Genomic DNA, 21,052 nt, shown 5'->3' with positions numbered 1-21,052 from the left:
GAACGAGTGTGGGTGTTCGATACCTTGGGTGATGCGAGAGTGCCCTGCCTGCCTGCCACCTCCAACCCCAGAAGAGTGTTGACGAAAACGTGTGGTGAAATGTCCCTTTGCGCCACCAGTGTGGCCCTGGAGCTGTCGTCCTCCGCTCTCTCGGCTAGCAGTTCTACCCATCTCCATCGGTTCTGGATCCGAGTCGGCCGGGATGGAAACGGGCAGACCTCCTCCAGGACGTCCTCTGGTTACCAGCAGGTTGTCCAAACGAATGGCCATGTCCACCAGTTGCGAGAAGGACAACATGGTGTCAAGGCAGGCTAGCTCCCGTCGGACGTCCTCTCGCAGATGGCACCGGAAATGGTCGATCAGGGCCCGCTCATTCCACCCGGACCCAGCTGCCAGAGTTCGAAACTACAATGCGAAGTCCTGCGCAGTCCTCGTCCCCTGCCTCAGGTGGACCAGCCGCTCGCCCGCCTCTCAACCCTCGGGCGGGTGATCAAAGACCGCCCGGAAGAGGCGAGCGAACTCCCCGTAGTTCTCCAACGCGGCTCCTCCTTCGTTCCACACCGCATTGGCCCACTCCAGGGCTTTCCCCGAGAGGCAGGAGACGAGGGCGGACACCTTCTCCCGCTCCGATGGGACCGGCCGGATGCTGGAGAAGCAGAGCTCCAGCTGGAGAAGGAATCCTTGGCACAGCGCCGCTGTCCCGTCGAACTGATATCTGGATCCCTCTGGGTGCTGGGGTGTAGGTGGCGGGATCCGGTTGGCCAGCTGGTCTCGATGGATCGGGCTCTCTCCTCTCCAGGCGTTGGATGACCTGAAGAACCCGATCCATCGCTTCACCCAAGCTGGCTAGCATAGTTGAATGCTCCACGACTCCAGGCATGCGCGTCTCTCCCGCTGACTCCATAGCGGGTGGGTGATTCTGTGATGAGGGGGTGTTGAAGGAGTCAGGCGCAGGAGGGTAAATCACAGAATAACAGGCTTTAATCCGCAAAATAGAGGTTTACGCAGAAATGCGTCAAACACACTCAAGGGCACAAAAACAGGCGCACTGGAAAATACAAGGCACACGGAAAATACACAAGCTCCACCGAGCTTCACTAACCACAATAAACAATCACCCACACAAACAAGTAGGAAAAGAGGGAACACTTATACAATGACTAATGAGGGAATAAGGACCAGGTGTGTGTGATTGAAGACAAGACAAATGGAGTGATGATAAATGGATCGGCAGTAGCTAGTAAGCCGGTGACGCCGAACGCCGAAACATGCCCGAACAAGGAGGGGAGGCAGCCTCGGCGGAAGTCGTGACATACAGAGATTATTTCACTTATAATTCACTGTATCACAATTCCAGTGGGTCAGAAGTTTACATACACTAAGTTGACTGTGCCTTTAAACAGCTTGGAAAATTCCAGAAAATGATGTAATGGCTTTAGATGCTTCTGATAGGCTAATTGACATAATTTGAGTCAATTGGAGGTGTACCTGTGGATGTATTTCAAGGCCTACCTTCAAACTCAGTGCCTCTTTGCTTGACATCATGGGAAAATCAAAAGGAATCAGCCATGACCTCAGAAAAACATTTGTAGACCTCCACAAGTCTGGTTCATCCTTGGGAGCAATTTCCAAACGCCTGAAGGTACCACGTTCATCTGTACAAACAATAGTACGTAATATAAACACCATGGGACCACGCAGCCGTCATACCGCTCAGGAAGGAGATGCGTTCTGTCTCCTAGAGATGAACGTACTTTGGTGCGAAAAGTGCAAATCAATCCCAGAACAACAGCAAAGGACCTTGTGAAGATGCTGGAGGAAACAGATACAAAAGTATCTATATCCACAGTAAAACTAGTCCTATTTCGACATAACCTTGAAAGGCCGCTCAGCAAGGAAGAAGCAACTGCTCCAAAACCGCCATAAAAAAGCCAGACTACGGTTTGCAACTGCACATGGGGACAAAGATCGTACTTTTTGGAGAAATGTCCTCTGGTCTGATGAAACAAAAATAGAACTGTTTGGCCATAATGACCATCGTTATGTTTGGAAGAAAAAGGGGTTCCTTGCAAGCCGAAGAAAACCATCCCAACCGTGAAGCACGGGGTGGCAGCATCATGCTGTGGGGGTGCTTTGCTGCAGGAGGGACTGGTGCACTTCACAAAATAGATGGCATCATGAGGAAGGAAAATTATGTGGATATATTGACAACATCTCAAGACATCAGTCAGGAAGTTAAAGTTTGGTCGCAAATGGGTCTTCAAAATGGACAATGACCCCAAGCATACTCCGAAGTTGTGGAAAAATTGCTTAAGGACAACAAAGTCTAGGTATTGGAGTGGCCATCACAAAGCCCTGACCTCAATCCTATAGAACATTTGTGGGCAGAACTTAAAAAGCGCGTGCGAGCAAGGAGGCCTACAAACCTGACTCCGTTACACCAGCTCTGTCAGGAGGAATGGGCCAAAATTCACCCAACTTATTTTGGGAAGCTTGTGGAAGGCTACCCGAAACGTTTGACCCAAGTTAAACAATTTAAAGGCAATGCTACCAAATACTAATTGAGTGTATGTAAACTTCTGACCCACTGGGAATGTGATGAAAGAAATAAAAGCCGAAATAAATCACTCTCTTCTATTATTCTGACATTTCACATTCTTAAAATAAAGTGATGATCCTAACTGACCTAAAACAGGACATTTTTACTAGGATTAAATACAGGAATTGTGAAAAACGTAGTTTAAATGTATTTTGCTAAGGTGTATGTAAACTTCCGACTTCAACTGTATATAGATAATTGTTTTTAACGATATATACAGATGGTTCAAAGGATCCAGTCAGTGGTAGGGTGGGGGCAGGGGTCTATATCCCAGATTTCAATGTTAGAGTATGTAAGCGGTTAACTGATTATGTGTCAGTGTTTGCGGCCAAGTTGATGGCCACGATTAAAGGTTTGAGATGGGTGGAGGAGGTGAAATCACTCAGAGTGGTGATCTGCTCTGATTCGGATGCAGTGTTGAGTAGTGTGAAGACGGGCAGGTCGGATAGGAGACGATGGGGCTGTTAATGGGATTGGAGAGGATGGGAGTGGTGGTAAGCTTTTGCTGGGTTCCCGCCCATGTGGGTGTGGAGGATAATGAGAAAGCCGATGTGGTGGCTAAGAGTGCTGTGAGGAGAGAGGGAGTAGGTCCCACTGGGCCGCAGGGTAGTCAAGTCCTTGATCCGGGCAAAAGGGCTCGATCTTTGGCAAAGGGAGTGGGATGCTAGTAGTAAGGGGAGGCAATTTTATCGCTTGCACCGGTCAGTAAAGGAAGCGGTGGGGAGTATGGGATATAGGAGAGAGGAAGTTGTGTGGAGTAGACTACGGTTTGGGCACACAGGTTTGAATGCCACGTTATGGATGATAGGGAGACATGAAACAAGTCTGTATGATGAGTGTTTTTTGGAGGAAACGGTGGAGCATGTGTTGATATTTTGTGAACTGTATGAGGTAGATAGGGTGAGATTGTGTGAAAGGGTTAGAGAGGCTGGACGGGTTTGGGTGGTGTAGTGGGGGGAGGGAAGTGGTGTCTAGGGCTCTTTCACTTTCTTAGAGGAACAGGAATAATGAAGAGAATTTAATGTAGGTAGGCCGTGACTTGCCTCACACTCCAGGTCAGTAGGTGGCAGTGTATGCAACGTTGGGTGTGATCTGCCAACCCAATCCCAAAGAAGAAGAAGAAACATTGGCGGGACTTTATGGAAAGGTACTGAGACGATAACAAATGATTTTAACTACAAAAACAGATTCACCTTCATCGGATTATATAGGAACTATGGATCACGATCAAGAATAAGTGTAGAGACCGTATAATGAGGTAGGCAGTAAAGTCTAACAACAGACAGAAAAATAAAAACGGTAGTTGACGTTAGTGTCTTCACAATCACTCCTAGATAGCCAGCTAATTTAGCTAGCAAGCCAGCCAGCCGTGTAACGTTAGTACCTTACTCTGTCAATGATAGCTAGCTTGCAATGCAGATCTAAGATATATTTTGTCAGTTCTGCCTAACGTACGCTTTCAGACGGGACCAGATGAACACTGCCCGGGAGATAAAACGTAAGTTGCTCACCTTTACTCCGATCATGTAACGATGAGTAATAGCTGCCAAAACCTGCATTGCGTTTGCGTTTGCGTTTTTATATATATCTTGATTGCCTGGTTGCTGTTGTTGTTGACGTGATTTTGAAGGTATGGCAACGCGAGACTATTGTTGACCAAACATACCTCATACCAAGGCATTCAGGCAATTGGCATTTGTGGGCTTTGTACATACGCTCACACACAATTTATTTTCCAATTTTTTCCCATAGAACTACAGAAAGCTAAGAACAAAGCTCAGAGCAATAATAATCTGAGAGAAGAGGCCAGTCTGTGCAATCAACTGGGAGAGGTGTTGTCAAGAAATGGTAATGTGATCATCTTTTTACTTTATTGCATAGAGAAAGTGTCAATTTAGTCATATCTAATATTCTTTATGAAACACAGACATAAAAATACCATGACTTTTGGTATTTTCACGAATCCATAGAATAGTCCTTTGGAGGAAGGATTGTTGACATATTTGACATTTGTATTTAAATTATTTCTCATTTATGCTTTTATCAAAGTTGGCATATTTATGACATTTTGGCCTTATCCAGGCCTCCTTTAAGACTCCATAGTGTTTAATCTTTAGGTGATACGAAGCAAACATTGGTTTCAAATGAAAATGTACCACTCGCTCTGTAATATGATAGTATTTTGACTTCAATAACTTTTTTACATTCATTTATGAATATTGAAAAATATAAACATGAATATTGAAAATATAATTTTTTTGATTCTGAATATTTTTGTATATATTGTTGAACGTAATATACTCTTAAGGGCATATCAAAGTTCCTGAGTGGGATTTCTGCTACTTTTAGAGTTATGATCCAATTTGTAAGCATTACCAACAGAGTGAATGCGAAAATGGAGTCAAGATGGTCTGTTGGTGATCCCACTCTGGAACTTTGATATGCCGTAGAGTATTATGTTCAACAATATATTGAACAATGTGCCTATTAATCAAAAATTATATATTTCAATATTCATGTTTATATTTTTCAATATTCATAAATTTATGTTTATTTGATTGAAATCAAAATACTACTCATATTACAGAGCAAGCGGTAAAGCTTCATATGACATCAATTTTTGCATTGTAGCATCTACAGATGAAACATGAGTCTTAAAGAAGGGCTGGTTAAGGCCAAAATGTCATACATTTAGCAATTTTGAGTAATTATTTCACAATTATGCTTTTAGATATAAATGTCAACAATCCTTCCTCCAAAGGACTATTCTATGGATTACATTTTGTGAAAAACCCCCAAGTAATGTACTTTTTTTTGTCTGGGTTTCATGTGCAATCATTTAATCGTCATATCTATTCTTGATTCATCGCTACGATTCTGCACATTTTGTTTCCTATCAGGTGATTATGGAGCTGCCATTGAGGAACATCGGCAGGAACTGCAAATTTCCACGGCAATGCATGATGTCATTGGACGTGCAGTGGCCAATCGTAAGATTGGGGAGTGTTATGCAGAGATGGGGAACATTGAGGCGGCTTTGAAGGTGAGTGAACAGCTCAAGCTTTTCTCTCTGATCCTCTACCTGCTTTTGTTTCAGATGGGCACATTACTCGAGATGCCAACTGTCTGCAGGACTGGAACTTCAGATTGGGCTTGTGCTACACTTTTGAAAAATGTTTTGGGGACTAACTATGCAGCCTGAAAGGCACAACAAGAACAATCAACATTTTGAATACAATCAGATTCTGTACTAACCACCTGTTTATTACAAGAGTATTCTTAACAATTTACCTGTTGCAAATCATACATAAGCAGAGTAGATTAATTAAGAGTGTGTCTTGTTCAGCACCAGAGATGTCATCTGGATCTGGCTCGCTCCGTCAATGATCATGCAGAGGAACAAAGGGCACTCGCCACCATTGGAAGAACCTTCCTATTCCGCTACGAGTCTGACCAATCGAGGGACAGCTTGAAGCAGGCAGAAGATGCCTTTAGGAAGAGCATGGCTATTGTGGACAACGAACTGGAAGGTATGTGTACACGTTTTACTATACTTGTGAGTACCACAAGAATAGTAAACCAACAAAAGTTCTGAGAAGTGAGGACATTTTGCCGGTCCTCACTTGTAAAAATGCTAGGGTTAGGGAAAATATGATGTTGAATGGTAATCAATTGTTGGTCCCCAAAAAGTCCTCACAAGTATAGTAAGACGTGTGTGTATGTTTGTCTACGTATGTTTGTCGGTCGGCTTTTATATATGAATCCAAGTGAGGCAAATAAATGTGTGAACAGAAAAGTCACTTTTTGGGCAAATGTGGGGCCCAGAGTTTTTCCTGACCACTTGATCTGATCAGGAAAAACCCCTGGGCCTATTCATGAGGTAAGCAATAGGATTTTCCATCTTTCACCTCCTCCTGTACATTGCTTCATCTCCTCTCCCCCTCAGGGACAGTGGCTGCTCGGGAGCTGAGTGAGATGAGGGCTCGCCTGTACCTCAACCTTGGTCTGGTGTGTGACCACCTGGGGGAGCCCAAGCAATGCAGTGAATACATCCGCCTCAGCGTCTACATTGCAGAGTAAGAGCTCACGTCAACCTGGGCCCGTATCCACGATGGATCAGTTTGGCCTTTCATATCATAATTTATACGATTATATGGACAGGTGGGATTCTGATCCTAGATCAGCACTCCTTCTCTGAGACGTTTTGTGGATACAGGCACTGGTCTGCCAATGGGAACACAGTCAGCACACCATAACACCAACGCTTGCTGTTCAAAGCCATCGGCTAGACTACAGATACACATGCAATGCAGTGCCACACATTTAATAGCAGGCAGAACATGAAATACAGCGCAATACAATGCCACTCTGTAATAATATAGCTAGGTCTATTACACTTTGAACTAGGAACTAGAGTAAGGTTCAATCCATGGCAACCTTGTACAGTAGATAATACCTTTCCTAATATCTTACCATGAAGTGAGTTGGTGTCCCCCTCCCTTGTCTGTATAGGAAGAACCAGCTCCTGGAGGATCTGTACCGTGCCAACTTCAACCTGGGCAACATCTACTTCCGCAACGGGCACCACTCCAATGCCATGCGCAGTCTGGAGCAGGCCAAGGAGTGTGCCCGCAAGATCAAAGACAAGTTCAGCGAGAGCGAGTGCTTCCACTCCATTGGCAAGGTGAGGAGTGGAAATTCTCATGGTGTTAGAATGAACACACTAATTCAGTCAGTTATAAAGCATTACAGTTTTATGTTATATTATGTGGTCCTCTGTAGCTCAATTGGTAGAGCATGGCGCTTGTAACGCCAGGGTAGTGGGTTCGATCCCCGGGACCACCCTTACCTAAAAATTTACTGTAAGTCGCTTTGGATAAAAGCGTCTGCTAAATGGCATATTTATAACAAACTTCCCATTAACAGTATAAGCTAGTGTGTGTGTGCATTTGTCTGTGCATGTGACAGAGTTCGAACCTGGGTCTCCTCCTGCCCATTAAAAGCCTGGGTATTGACTCGCAATGCAACTCTTCAGGTCTTAAGCAGGGTTTCTTGAGTGATCATGTGAGCGTGGTCACTCAATCAGCTCTGTTACATGTGTCTCTATGTACATTGTGTGTGTGTAGGTGCAGCTGTCTCTGGGGGACTTTGTGGCAGCCAGGCGTTCCCTGAAGAAGGCCTTCTCTCTGGGCTCCCAGCAGGCTGTGGACAGGGAGGCAGTGAAGAAGGCCTTCAAACAAGGTGAGAGAGAGAGGCTTGTTTGTTTGTTACTCTTAAAACCACAGAGATGGAGAGAGAGAGGGGCTGGGCCACACATGTCAACCAGGACTGGGCTTTCTGTCTGTCTGGGGGAAATGTTCATAGATTCAATGATTTTCCTACTCTGGCAGCAACTTTGATCTCTCTCTCTGTGTGTGTTTGCCGTAGCGATTCGGGGCAGTCAGCTGGAGGAAGCAGCGGGAGAGCTGGGCGGCAAGGGGCGTTCCCAGCAGGCTGTGGGGCTGGCGGAGCAGCTGGGGGACCTCTACTGTAAGGTTGGATGCTACAGCAAAGCCCTGGACGCCTACCATACGCAGGTGAAAACATCACACTCACGTAGCCCCACACAGTCACCACTTCCTGTGTCCCTTTTCACTTCCTCTCTTTCCTGTTTATTAAAGTAGATTATTTCACCAAATGAAGGGGCAGTTGCCTCCATTTAACTATTTAAATCACTTGTCTGGATAAGTACACGTCCATCCAACCGTTCCCTATCCCCCCCCTCCCACGCTATCTATACCTGTCAGTCTTGTGTTTCATGAGCTGTATGTCCAATCCATGTATTTATTGTATAATCTTGACCTATCTTGACCAATGACATGACACTTGTCTGTTGTGTAGCTGTCCAGTGCAGAGGCGTTGGGGAAGCCTGCTCGGGAGCTGGCTGTCATTCACGTGTCCCTGGCTGCCACCTACACAGACCTCAGGCAGCATGACAAGGCTGTGGAGCATTACAGACAGGAGTTGGCCCTCAGACAGGGCAACCCCAAAGAGGTATGACCTGCCTGGGTTTAACTGTGGCTGAACACTATGGGTCTGGATTTCTTAGTCTTGTCATATAGAAAGGTTTCCTTTGGTGCATACTGTCTTATCAGCATTGGCTGTGCTTCTTTTAATCCATGCTCACATCCTTTTTGTGTGTGTGTGTGTGTGTCAGGAGTGTAACACGTGGCTGAACATTGCAGCAGCCCAGGAGGAGAGTGGGAGGACCATGGAGGATGTGGACTGTAGCTACGACTCTGCCCTGCGCTGTGCAGAGAGGGCTGGCCAACTCAAACTACAGGTACTGTAGGTTGTAGTGGTCCACTCTGACTGGGCTCACCATAGAAATATGCTAAGTGTTTTTTTTCAGTGAAATGAAAAGCGCTAGGCCTGTATAGATAAAATATTTTGTTCTACAGACAGCAGAAACCGCAAGTTATTTACACTAGCTTTTTTTATTTTCCATTTTCATTTATTTCTCTCTCTCTCTCTTTCTTTCTTGGTCTCTCTCTCTCCTTCCTTCTTTCGCTCTCTTCATCAGAGGCGAGTGCTGAAGACGTGGCTGGGTGCCCAGAGCCGCAGGGGCTCGTCGCAGACTGATGACACGCAGGCCAGGCTAGAGGAGCTGTGTGCCACCGAGGGCTGGAGTCCTGAGGGGGAGAGCGAGGGGGAGGAGGACGAGGAGATGGAGAACAGTGAACCCATGGAGGACAGCGATATCCAGCTCTCAGACTCTGGTGAGTGAGACTACGGTCTCCACAGCTATGTTTGTCCACTGCGGGAATCTGTACCTTAGTTATATGATAGAATAAGCACCTTTTACCTCAGTTTGAGCTATCAGGTTATTTAGTTTAGCATACAGGATGTTGCTGAATAAAGTAAGGAAAATTGGCACTGCTTTGGCAGATAATTTTAGTCCGGCTAATTTTCAGTGTCTTTCTCTTTCTGTAGACGATGATGTAGAGGAATATGACAAGATGGTCAGTAGCGGCAGGAGAAAGCCGGGTCGGGTAAGTGCCACATTTGTCAATGATGTCTTTGCTTTTGATTTGTCTGGGATTCTTCTTCTATTCTTTGACTTGTGTAAGCAGTCTGCATTGAAGTTACTGAAAGAAGCAGAGACTCATGTCTGTCTGACTCTGTCTGTCTGTATTTCAGTGGAACAAGAGGAATGAGAAGGGGGAGACGTCTCTCCACAGAGCCTGTATAGACGGGAACCTGAAGCAGGTCCAGTACCTGGTGGAGCAGGTGAGTGGAACTGGGTTTATACGCCTACTACTTCTCTGTGACTATGGTACTGTCTATAGTAGTATTCGGCCAGTACTGTCTATAGTAGTATTCAGCCAGTACTGTCTATAGTAGTATTCAGCCAGTACTGTCTATGGTAGTATTCAGCCAGTACTGTCTATAGTAGTATTCAGCCAGTACTGTCTATAGTAGTATTCAGCCAGTACTGTCTATGGTAGTATTCGGCCAGTACTGTCTATAGTAGTATTCGGCCAGTACTGTCTATGGTAGTATTCGGCCAGTACTGTCTATGGTAGTATTCAGCCAGTACTGTCTATAGTAGTATTCGGCCAGTACTGTCTATAGTAGTATTCGGCCAGTACTGTCTATAGTAGTATTCGGCCAGTACTGTCTATGGTAGTATTCGGCCAGTACTGTCTATGGTAGTATTCGGCCAGTACTGTCTATGGTAGTATTCGGCCAGTACTGTCTATGGTAGTATTCGGCCAGTACTGTCTATGGTAGTATTCGGCCAGTACTGTCTATGGTAGTATTCGGCCAGTACTGTCTATGGTAGTATTCGGCCAGTACTGTCTATGGTAGTATTCGGCCAGTACTGTCTATGGTAGTATTCGGCCAGTACTGTCTATGGTAGTATTCGGCCAGTACTGTCTATGGTAGTATTCGGCCAGTACTGTCTATGGTAGTATTCGGCCAGTACTGTCTATGGTAGTATTCGGCCAGTACTGTCTATGGTAGTATTCGGCCAGTACTGTCTATGGTAGTATTCGGCCAGTACTGTCTATGGTAGTATTCGGCCAGTACTGTCTATGGTAGTATTCGGCCAGTACTGTCTATGGTAGTATTCGGCCAGTACTGTCTATGGTAGTATTCGGCCAGTACTGTCTATGGTAGTATTCGGCCAGTACTGTCTATGGTAGTATTCGGCCAGTATTGTCTATGGTAGTATTCGGCCAGTATTGTCTATGGTAGTATTCAGCCAGTGTGCCTGTCTCTCAGGGTCATCCTGTCAACCCCAGGGACTACTGTGGCTGGACTCCTCTCCATGAGGCCAGCAACCACGGACACACAGGTAACAGAAAAATACACTTGCCCTCAGTGGAGTTGGAGCCAGATCCGACTTAATCAGCATTTTAACCCAAATCTGCTTCTCTCTCTCTCTGTTCTTTCTCTTCCTCTCTGTTCTCTCTTTCCCTCTCTGTTCTCTCTCTCTCTCTCTCTCTCAGACGTGGTGGCTCTGTTGCTTGAGAGGGGGGCTAACATTAACGATGGGGGGGGGTCTCTGTGTGAGGGGGTCACCCCGCTGCACGACGCCCTCAACTGTGGACACTTCCAAGCGGCCAGATTACTGGTGGAGAGGGGGGCCTCGGTCAATGTCCGCAACGCCAAGGTGAGGACAATATGGTGTTGTGTGTGTGTGTTTTGGAGGACGGTGCGTGTGTGTGTGTTTGTTTGGTGTGTGTATCTGTTTGTGTGTGCACCTGTGAGTGTTTGTGCAAGTAGCTCATGTATGTGCGTGTCCCCCTCAGGGTGAGACACCCCTGGACAGCCTGCGTCTGTGGCAGAGGATGTACAGAAGAGAGCTGGACCGGGAGGCCAGACAGGAGCTGTCCAGCACAGAGGAACTGCTGAGGAGCGCCCTAGCAGGGTTAGGTGAGGCCTACATACTTCCCCTGGTGGGTGTAGGCCTACACAATACAAGAAGGCTAGAACCGTGTAGAGTGGTTTATAATGAAACTGGCTGGTTATGAGGGCTTTATATCAGGGTTGGGGTCAATTCCATTTAAATTCCAGTCAATTCAGAAAGTAAACCAAATTCAAAATGTTCCTCATTTTAAAGCGTTAAAGAGAATTTAATTTCAGTGTACTTCCTGAATTGACTAGAAATTAAAATGAAATTGACCCCAATCCTGTTGTATATTCAATGTGTCACATTTAGTTTTAGTGTTGTATGTACTCAGTACATGTGGATTCATCATCTCACACGCGCACTGTTTGTGAGGCCTAAAATCAGCTTAATACATGTCCAGAAAATACTGCATCTCCCACAATATACATTCCTGTTGCTGTAAGGACGTTCACTATTCTACTGTGCAGTTAACGTTTCTACACTCTCTGTACCACAGTCCCCACTGCTCCCGCGCACCCCAAGCCATTTGACGCTCTGCAGGACAGTCAGCTGTTTGATGCAGAGAACTCAGAGCCTCTGATCCCCACCGGAGGGCGCCATTCGGCCACCAACAGCCTGCCCAGAACCAGGAGCCCCCAGGAGAGCGCTGTACCACCTAGCCCCACACGGAGGCACTCTAACGGCACAGCGGGGCCCCCACAACGACACAGAGGGACAGAGGCCTCCATCCTCTTTGGGGTACTAGTTGAATTACAACATAGGAAATTAGATGTCTGTTATAGGTTTCAAACCAATTCTCAATGACCCAGCACTTTTTGACTGTCATAGAATCTCAGTCAAGAACAGCAATCATAAAGTTAGTTGTTGTGATGCAGATTTACACTGTTCCTATTGACAAATAATCTGTCTTCCTCAGGATGACAGCAGCTCCTCCGACCACAGTGACTTGGATGGCGTGGTCAGCCCTCTGCGCCCTGTCCGAACACGCCGACGTTTCCCAGCAGCCCCCGCTCCACAGGAAGTTCCCCCTAGCCAGGAAACAAGCTCTTCTGTTCCTGAAGCGAGAGAGTCTGCGGTGCCCTCTGTCTTCGGCAGGGAGGAGTACCACAGTGCCATTCGCGGCCTAGGCAGTGCCAAGACCCGCCTTCTCTCCCAGAACCTATCGCAGCCGCAGTTCAGCAGCACACCGGCGGTGTCGTCCAATAGCAGGCCAGCGCTTGTTCCTGAGGAGGAATATCTGATAGACGATTGGCTGGAGGATGACATGGGCAATGTTCAGCCAAAGAAGAAGAGGAGAGTGGGGGAGGAGCAGAATGGAAGGCGGGACTTGAATATGATGTCGTCAGGGGCCAGGAGTCAGAACCGTCACGCAACCACGACTGAAATGGCTAGCAGAGGTGTGTAGCTGCTGCACTGATGACACACAGCCCCATCTCTATACTTCAATGTAGAACCCATATGGAAGCTAACAGAGGAGCACAAGCATTTCCACCCTTTAATTTCATCTCTCTTTCGCTCTGCTCATACATCTCTCTCTCTCTCTCTCTCTCTCTCTCTCTCTCTCTCTCTCGTTAATGACTTAAGATTCAACTAGCCGGTGAATTGACTCTGCACCGGTACCCCCCTGTGTGTATATATAGCCTCCCTACTGTTATTTTATTTTACTTCTGCTCTTTTTTTTCTCAACACTTTTTTTTGTTGTTGTTTTATTTTTAATTTCTTTGTTAAAAATAAATGCACTGTTGGTTAAGGGCTGTAAGTAAGCATTTCACTGTAATGTCTGCACCTGTTGTATTCGGCGCATGTGACCAATAAAATTTGATTTGATTTGAAGATTCTATTTTGCTTGCCAAGATCCTTAGGTGTCTTGAATGGCACTTGAAAATCAGTCAATATGGATAAATGTTACTATCTATGAACTATAAGGGGCAGTATTAGCCAGTGGAATCACAACCTGTGTATTTTTTGTGTGCTTGTCCTGCAGTGTCGACCTCCTCCAGTAGAGGTCTCTCTCTGAGGAAGACCTCTTTCTCCTGCAAGCCGCGGCAGGTGAAGATGACTCAGCTCTCAGGCATGGTCATGCTGGGCCGCCGAGAGGTCAGCAAGCCACAGAGCCCCACTGTAACTGACGACGACGACCCTCCAGCTTCCACGCCGCCTCAGACACACTACAGCACTCAGCAGGTCAGAGGGATCAAGTGAGATCCAACCTGGGTTCAAATACTATTTCAAATCTTTCAAATACCTTGAGCGTTTGCTTTAGTCTGCCTGGAGTGCCAGGTGGGCAGGTTTGCACTTTTGGACCTTTTCTATTGGTTCCATTGTAACAAGCAAGCTCCATCAAGCACAGCTAATGTATTTGAAATGATTTCACATAGTATTTGAACCCAGATCTGTGCGAGAGACAGAGTCAAGTCACATCACTACTGTAGCAGGACATATTAAGCTATTACCGGAACATCATACATCAAGATTCTGTTTTGGATTGTCAGGGATGGCAGTATGGAGATGAAGGTCCAAAAGAGGTGAACAAACTAGAGTGATGACACCCAATTGGAATTTTCCATCAATGTCAATCTGAGCCCTATTGTATTTTGCATCATTCGCTAGTCTGTGTATGTGAACGACTGGGTAGTTCATGGTTTGTAACGTAGAAATAGATTTTACTAGACTGGTTCACCCATCACAGATCATTGACTTGAATGGGGATTTTGTTCTAGTAGTTCTATTTTTATGGTTTCTAAAATTCATTTCTCTGCCTCTCAACCTCAGGTCCCACACCAGACAGTGACTGCGCCAATGCCTGCACCAATCAGAATGCGGGTCAGGGTTCAAGATAACGTGTTTCTGATCCCAGTACCACATAGGTTGGTGTATTTGTGTCTTCCTGCATGTAAAGTGAGATGCTAGCCATTTACATAATTTAGTAGACGCTCTTATCCAGAGCAACTTACAGTAGCAATTAGGCTTAAGTGCCTTGCTCAAGGGCACAGACAGATTTTTCACCTAATCGGCTCAGTGATTCGAACCAGCGACCTTTCGTTACTGACCCAACACTCTTCACCGCTAGGCTACCTGCCGCACTTGGGGGGCCCTTTTGGCCTTTCTTGAGATTCAGCTTCTATACTAAGGGTGTGTGTGTGTGTGTGTGTGTGTGTGTGTGTAACACTGTGTGTGTGTGTAACACTGTGTGTGTGTGTGTAACACTGTGTGTGTGTGTGTAACACTGTGTGTGTGTGTGTGTGTGTAACACTGTGTGTGTGTGTGTGTGTAACACTGTGTGTGTGTGTGTGTGTGTAACACTGTGTGTGTGTGTGTGTGTGTGTGTAACACTGTGTGTGTGTGTGTGTGTGTGTGTGTAACACTGTGTGTGTGTGTGTGTGTGTGTGTAACACTGTGTGTGTGTGTGTAACACTGTGTGTGTGTGTGTAACACTGTGTGTGTGTGTGTGTAACACTGTGTGTGTGTGTGTGTAACACTGTGTGTGTGTGTGTGTAACACTGTGTGTGTGTGTGTGTAACACTGTGTGTGTGTGTGTGTAACACTGTGTGTGTGTGTGTGTGTGTGTGTGTGTGTGTGTGTAACACTGTGTGTGTGTGTGTGTAACACTGTGTGTGTGTGTGTGTGTAACACTGTGTGTGTGTGTGTGTGCGTAACACTGTGTGTGTGTGTGTGTGTGTGTGTACGTAACACTGTGTGTGTGTGTGTGTGTGTAACACTGTGTGTGTGTGTGTAACACTGTGTGTGTGTGTGTGTGTGTAACACTGTGTGTGTGTGTGTAACACTGTGTGTGTGTGTGTGTGTAACACTGTGTGTGTGTGTGTGTAACACTGTGTGTGTGTGTGTAACACTGTGTGTGTGTGTGTAACACTGTGTGTGTGTGTAACACTGTGTGTGTGTGTAACACTGTGTGTGTGTAACACTGTGTGTGTGTGTAACACTGTGTGTGTGTGTAACACTGTGTGTGTGTGTAACACTGTGTGTGTGTGTGTGTGTGTAACACTGTGTGTGTGTGTGTAACACTGTGTGTGTGTGTGTAACACTGTGTGTGTGTGTGTGTAACACTGTGTGTGTGTGTGTGTAACACTGTGTGTGTGTGTGTAACACTGTGTGTGTGTGTGTAACACTGTGTGTGTGTGTGTGTGTACGTAACACTGTGTGTGTGTGTGTGTGTGTGTACGTAACACTGTGTGTGTGTGTGTGTGTGTAACACTGTGTGTGTGTGTGTACGTAACACTGTGGTCCTCTGTAGCTCAGCTGGTAGAGCACGGCGCTTGTAACGCCAGGGTAGTGGGTTCGATCCCCGGGACCACCCATACACAAAAATGTATGCACGCATGACTGTAAGTCGCTTTGGATAAAAGCGTCTGCTAAATGGTATATTATTATTATTATTATTATTATTATTATTATTACTACTGTGTGTGTGTGTTGTGTACATAACACTGTGTGTGTGTGTTGTGTAGCACTGTGTGTGTGTGTGTGTTGTGTAGCGCTGTGTGTGTGGAACACTGTGTAGCGCTGTGTGTGTGGAACACTGTGTGTGTGTGTGCGCGTGGAACACTGTGTGTGTGTGTGCGCGTGGAACACTGTGTGTGTGTGTGTGTGTGCGCGTGGAACACTGTAACACTGTGTGCGCGTGGAACACTGTGTAACACTGTGTGCGCGTGGAACATTGTGTAACACTGTGTGCGCGTGGAACACTGTGTAACACTGTGTGCGCGTGGAACACTGTGTAACACTGTGCGCGTGGAACACTGTGTAACACTGTGTGCGCGTGGAACACTGTGTGCGCGTGGAACACTGTGTGCGCGTGGAACACTGTGTGACACTGTGTGCGCGTGGAACACTGTGTGACACTGTGTGCGCGTGGAACACTGTGTGACACTGTGTGCGCGTGGAACACTGTGTGACACTGTGTGCGCGTGGAACACTGTGTGACACTGTGTGCGCGTGGAACACTGTGTGACACTGTGTGCGCGTGGAACACTGTGTGACACTGTGTGCGCGTGGAACACTGTGACACTGTGTGCGCGTGGAACACTGTGACACTGTGTGCGCATGGAACACTGTGACACTGTGTGCGCGTGGAACACTGTGGGACACTGTGCGCGCGTGGAACACTGTGGGACACTGTGCGCGCGTGGAACACTGTGGGACACTGTGCGCGCGTGGAACACTGTGGGACACTGTGCGCGCGTGGGACACTGTGCGCGCGTGGGACACTGTGCGCGTGGGACACTGTGCGCGCGTGGGACACTGTGCGCGCGTGGGACACTGTGCGCGCGTGGGACACTGTGCGCGCGTGGGACACTGTGCGCGCGTGGGACACTGTGCGCGTGGGACACTGTGCGCGCGTGGGACACTGTGCGCGCGTGGGACACTGTGCGCGCGTGGGACACTGTGCGCGCGTGGGACACTGGGACACTGTGCGCGCGTGGAACACTGTGGGACACTGTGTGCGCGCGTGGAACACTGTGGGACACTGTGTGCGCGCGCGTGGAACACTGTGGGACACTGTGTGCGCGCGCGTGGAACACTGTGGGACACTGTGTGCGCGCGCGTGGAACACTGTGGGACACTGTGTGCGCGCGGGGAACACTGTGGGACACTGTGTGCGCGCGTGTGGAACACTGTGTGCGCGCGTGTGGAACACTGTGTGCGCACGTGGAACACTGTGGGACACTGTGTGCGCGCGTGGAACACTGTGGGACACTGTGTGCGTGTGCGCGTGGAACACTGGGACACTGTGTGCGTGTGGAACACTGTGGGACACTGTGTGTGTGTGCGCGTGGAACACTGTGGGACACTGTGTGCGTGTGGAACACTGTGGGACACTGTGTAACACTGTGCGCGTGTAACACTGTGGGACACTGTAACACTGTGCGCGTGTAACACTGTAACACTGTGTGCGTGTGCGTGTGTAACACTGTGTAACACTGTGTGCGTGTGCAACACTGTGTGCGCGTGTAACACTGTAACACTGTGTGCGTGTGCACGTGTAACACTGTGCGTGTGCGCGTGGAACACTGTGTAACACTGTGTGCGTGTGTAACAATATGTAACACTGTGTGCGCGTGTAACACTGTGTAACACTGTGTGCGTGTGCGCGTGTAACACTGTGTAACACTGTGTGCGTGTGCGCGTGTAACACTGTGTGTGTGTGGAACGCTGTGTGTGTGTGGAACGCTGTAACACTGTGTGTGGAACACTGTGTGTGTGTGTGTGTGTGTAACACTGTGTGTGTGTGTGTGTGTGTGTGTGTGTGTGTGTGTGTAACACTGTGTGTGTGTGTGTGTAACACTGTGTGTGTGTGTGTGTGTGTGTGTAACACTGTGTGTGTGTGTGTGTGTAACACTGTGTGTGTGTGTGTAACACTGTGTGTGTGTGTAACACTGTGTGTGTGTGTGTAACACTGTGTGTGTGTGTGTAACACTGTGTGTGTGTGTGTAACACTGTGTGTGTGTGTGTAACACTGTGTGTGTAACACTGTGTGTGTGTGTAACACTGTGTGTGTGTGTAACACTGTGTGTGTGTGTGTGTGTGTGTGTAACACTGTGTGTGTGTGTGTAACACTGTGTGTGTGTGTGTGTGTAACACTGTGTGTGTGTGTGTGTGTGTGTAACACTGTGTGTGTGTGTGTGTGTGTGTAACACTGTGTGTGTGTGTGCGTAACACTGTGTGTGTGTACGTAACACTGTGTGTGTGTGTGTGTGTGTGTGTGTGTAACACTGTGTGTGTGTGTGTGTGTAACACTGTGTGTGTGTGTAACACTGTGTGTGTGTGTGTAACACTGTGTGTGTGTGTGTAACACTGTGTGTGTGTGTGTGTAACACTGTGTGTGTGTGTGTAACACTGTGTGTGTGTGTAACACTGTGTGTGTGTGTGTGTGTGTAACACTGTGTGTGTGTGTAACACTGTGTGTGTGTGTGTGTGTGTGTGTGTAACACTGTGTGTGTGTGTAACACTGTGTGTGTGTGTGTGTAACACTGTGTGTGTGTGTGTAACACTGTGTGTGTGTGTGTAACACTGTGTGTGTGTGTGTAACACTGTGTGTGTGTGTAACACTGTGTGTGTGTGTAACACTGTGTGTGTGTGTGTAACACTGTGTGTGTGTGTGTAACACTGTGTGTGTGTGTGTAACACTGTGTGTGTGTGTGTAACACTGTGTGTGTGTGTGTAACACTGTGTGTGTGTGTGTAACACTGTGTGTGTGTGTGTAACACTGTGTGTGTGTGTGTAACACTGTGTGTGTGTGTGTGTGTGTGTACGTAACACTGTGTGTGTGTGTGTGTGTGTGTACGTAACACTGTGTGTGTGTGTGTGTGTGTAACACTGTGTGTGTGTGTGTACGTAACACTGTGGTCCTCTGTAGCTCAGCTGGTAGAGCACGGCGCTTGTAACGCCAGGGTAGTGGGTTCGATCCCCGGGACCACCCATACACAAAAATGTATGCACGCATGACTGTAAGTCGCTTTGGATAAAAGCGTCTGCTAAATGGTATTATTATTATTATTATTATTATTATTATTATTATTATTATTATTATTATTATTACTACTGTGTGTGTGTGTTGTGTACATAACACTGTGTGTGTGTGTTGTGTAGCACTGTGTGTGTGTGTGTGTTGTGTAGCGCTGTGTGTGTGGAACACTGTGTAGCGCTGTGTGTGTGGAACACTGTGTGTGTGTGTGCGCGTGGAACACTGTGTGTGTGTGTGTGTGTGCGCGTGGAACACTGTGTGTGTGTGTGTGTGTGCGCGTGGAACACTGTAACACTGTGTGCGCGTGGAACACTGTGTAACACTGTGTGCGCGTGGAACATTGTGTAACACTGTGTGCGCGTGGAACACTGTGTAACACTGTGTGCGCGTGGAACACTGTGTAACACTGTGCGCGTGGAACACTGTGTAACACTGTGTGCGCGTGGAACACTGTGTGCGCGTGGAACACTGTGTGCGCGTGGAACACTGTGTGACACTGTGCGCGTGGAACACTGTGTGACACTGTGTGCGCGTGGAACACTGTGTGACACTGTGTGCGCGTGGAACACTGTGTGACACTGTGTGCGCGTGGAACACTGTGTGACACTGTGTGCGCGTGGAACACTGTGTGCGCGTGGAACACTGTGACACTGTGTGCGCGTGGAACACTGTGACACTGTGTGCGCATGGAACACTGTGACACTGTGTGCGCGTGGAACACTGTGGGACACTGTGCGCGCGTGGAACACTGTGGGACACTGTGCGCGCGTGGAACACTGTGGGACACTGTGCGCGCGTGGGACACTGTGCGCGCGTGGGACACTGTGCGCGCGTGGGACACTGTGTGCGCGTGGGACACTGTGCGCGCGTGGGACACTGTGCGCGCGTGGGACACTGTGCGCGCGTGGGACACTGTGCGCGCGTGGGACACTGTGCGCGCGTGGGACACTGTGCGCGCGTGGGACACTGTGCGCGCGTGGGACACTGTGCGCGCGTGGGACACTGTGCGCGCGTGGGACACTGGGACACTGTGCGCGCGTGGGACACTGGGACACTGTGCGCGCGTGGAACACTGTGGGACACTGTGTGCGCGCGTGGAACACTGTGGGACACTGTGTGCGCGCGTGGAACACTGTGGGACACTGGGCGCGCGTGGAACACTGTGGGACACTGTGTGCGCGCGCGTGGAACACTGTGGGACACTGTGTGCGCTCGCGTGGAACACTGTGGGACACTGTGTGCGCGCGCGTGGAACACTGTGGGACACTGTGTGCGCGCGCGGAACACTGTGGGACACTGTGTGCGCGCTGGGGAACACTGTGGGACACTGTGTGCGCGCGTGTGGAACACTGTGTGCGCGCGTGTGGAACACTGTGTGCGCACGTGGAACACTGTGGGACACTGTGTGCGCGCGTGGAACACTGTGGGACACTGTGTGCGTGTGCACGTGGAACACTGGGACACTGTGTGCGTGTGTGCGCGTGGAACACTGTGGGACACTGTGTGTGTGTGCGCGTGGAACACTGTGGGACACTGTGTGCGTGTGGAACACTGTGGGACACTGTGTAACACTGTGCGCGTGTAACACTGTGGGACACTGTAACACTGTGCGCGTGTAACACTGTAACACTGTGTGCGTGTGCGTGTGTAACACTGTGTAACACTGTGTGCGTGTGCAACACTGTGTGCGCGTGTAACACTGTAACACTGTGTGCGTGTGCACGTGTAACACTGTGCGTGTGCGCGTGGAACACTGTGTAACACTGTGTGCGTGTGTAACAATATGTAACACTGTGTGCGCGTGTAACACTGTGTAACACTGTGTGCGTGTGCGCGTGTAACACTGTGTAACACTGTGTGCGTGTGCGCGTGTAACACTGTGTGTGTGTGGAACGCTGTGTGTGTGTGGAACGCTGTAACACTGTGTGTGGAACACTGTGTGTGTGTGTGTGTGTGTAACACTGTGTGTGTGTGTGTGTGTGTGTGTGTAACACTGTGTGTGTGTGTGTGTGTAACACTGTGTGTGTGTGTGTGTGTAACACTGTGTGTGTGTGTGTGTAACACTGTGTGT

At 48.1% G+C, this 21,052-nt stretch overlaps 1 protein-coding gene across 2 annotated transcripts in view; it reads left to right on the top strand.

Annotated features, from left to right (window-relative positions):
• Positions 1 to 3,723: 3,723 nt before the first annotated feature.
• The window catches only part of tonsl (tonsoku-like, DNA repair protein), a 31,765-nt gene continuing 14,436 nt past the window's right edge, over positions 3,724 to 21,052 (top strand). For both annotated transcript variants that reach the window (XM_041855513.2, XM_041855512.2), the window contains exons 1-21: positions 3,724 to 3,857; positions 4,063 to 4,097; positions 4,352 to 4,447; positions 5,500 to 5,642; positions 5,946 to 6,129; positions 6,546 to 6,675; positions 7,112 to 7,283; positions 7,726 to 7,840; positions 8,027 to 8,175; positions 8,480 to 8,632; positions 8,796 to 8,921; positions 9,162 to 9,357; positions 9,572 to 9,630; positions 9,779 to 9,868; positions 10,868 to 10,940; positions 11,095 to 11,258; positions 11,398 to 11,521; positions 11,995 to 12,236; positions 12,415 to 12,895; positions 13,483 to 13,682; positions 14,271 to 14,365. In XM_041855513.2, the coding sequence (XP_041711447.2) occupies positions 3,853 to 3,857; positions 4,063 to 4,097; positions 4,352 to 4,447; positions 5,500 to 5,642; positions 5,946 to 6,129; positions 6,546 to 6,675; positions 7,112 to 7,283; positions 7,726 to 7,840; positions 8,027 to 8,175; positions 8,480 to 8,632; positions 8,796 to 8,921; positions 9,162 to 9,357; positions 9,572 to 9,630; positions 9,779 to 9,868; positions 10,868 to 10,940; positions 11,095 to 11,258; positions 11,398 to 11,521; positions 11,995 to 12,236; positions 12,415 to 12,895; positions 13,483 to 13,682; positions 14,271 to 14,365 (3,032 nt within the window). In that variant the 5' untranslated portion in view covers positions 3,724 to 3,852. The remainder of the gene's footprint in view (positions 3,858 to 4,062; positions 4,098 to 4,351; positions 4,448 to 5,499; positions 5,643 to 5,945; positions 6,130 to 6,545; positions 6,676 to 7,111; positions 7,284 to 7,725; positions 7,841 to 8,026; positions 8,176 to 8,479; positions 8,633 to 8,795; positions 8,922 to 9,161; positions 9,358 to 9,571; positions 9,631 to 9,778; positions 9,869 to 10,867; positions 10,941 to 11,094; positions 11,259 to 11,397; positions 11,522 to 11,994; positions 12,237 to 12,414; positions 12,896 to 13,482; positions 13,683 to 14,270; positions 14,366 to 21,052) is intronic.

Source organism: Coregonus clupeaformis, chromosome 29 (genome assembly GCF_020615455.1).
Source record: "Coregonus clupeaformis isolate EN_2021a chromosome 29, ASM2061545v1, whole genome shotgun sequence".
Lineage (NCBI taxonomy): Eukaryota > Metazoa > Chordata > Actinopteri > Salmoniformes > Salmonidae > Coregonus > Coregonus clupeaformis.
Note: the sequence above shows the minus strand (reverse complement) of the source record. Positions and strands in the feature narration are given on the sequence as shown.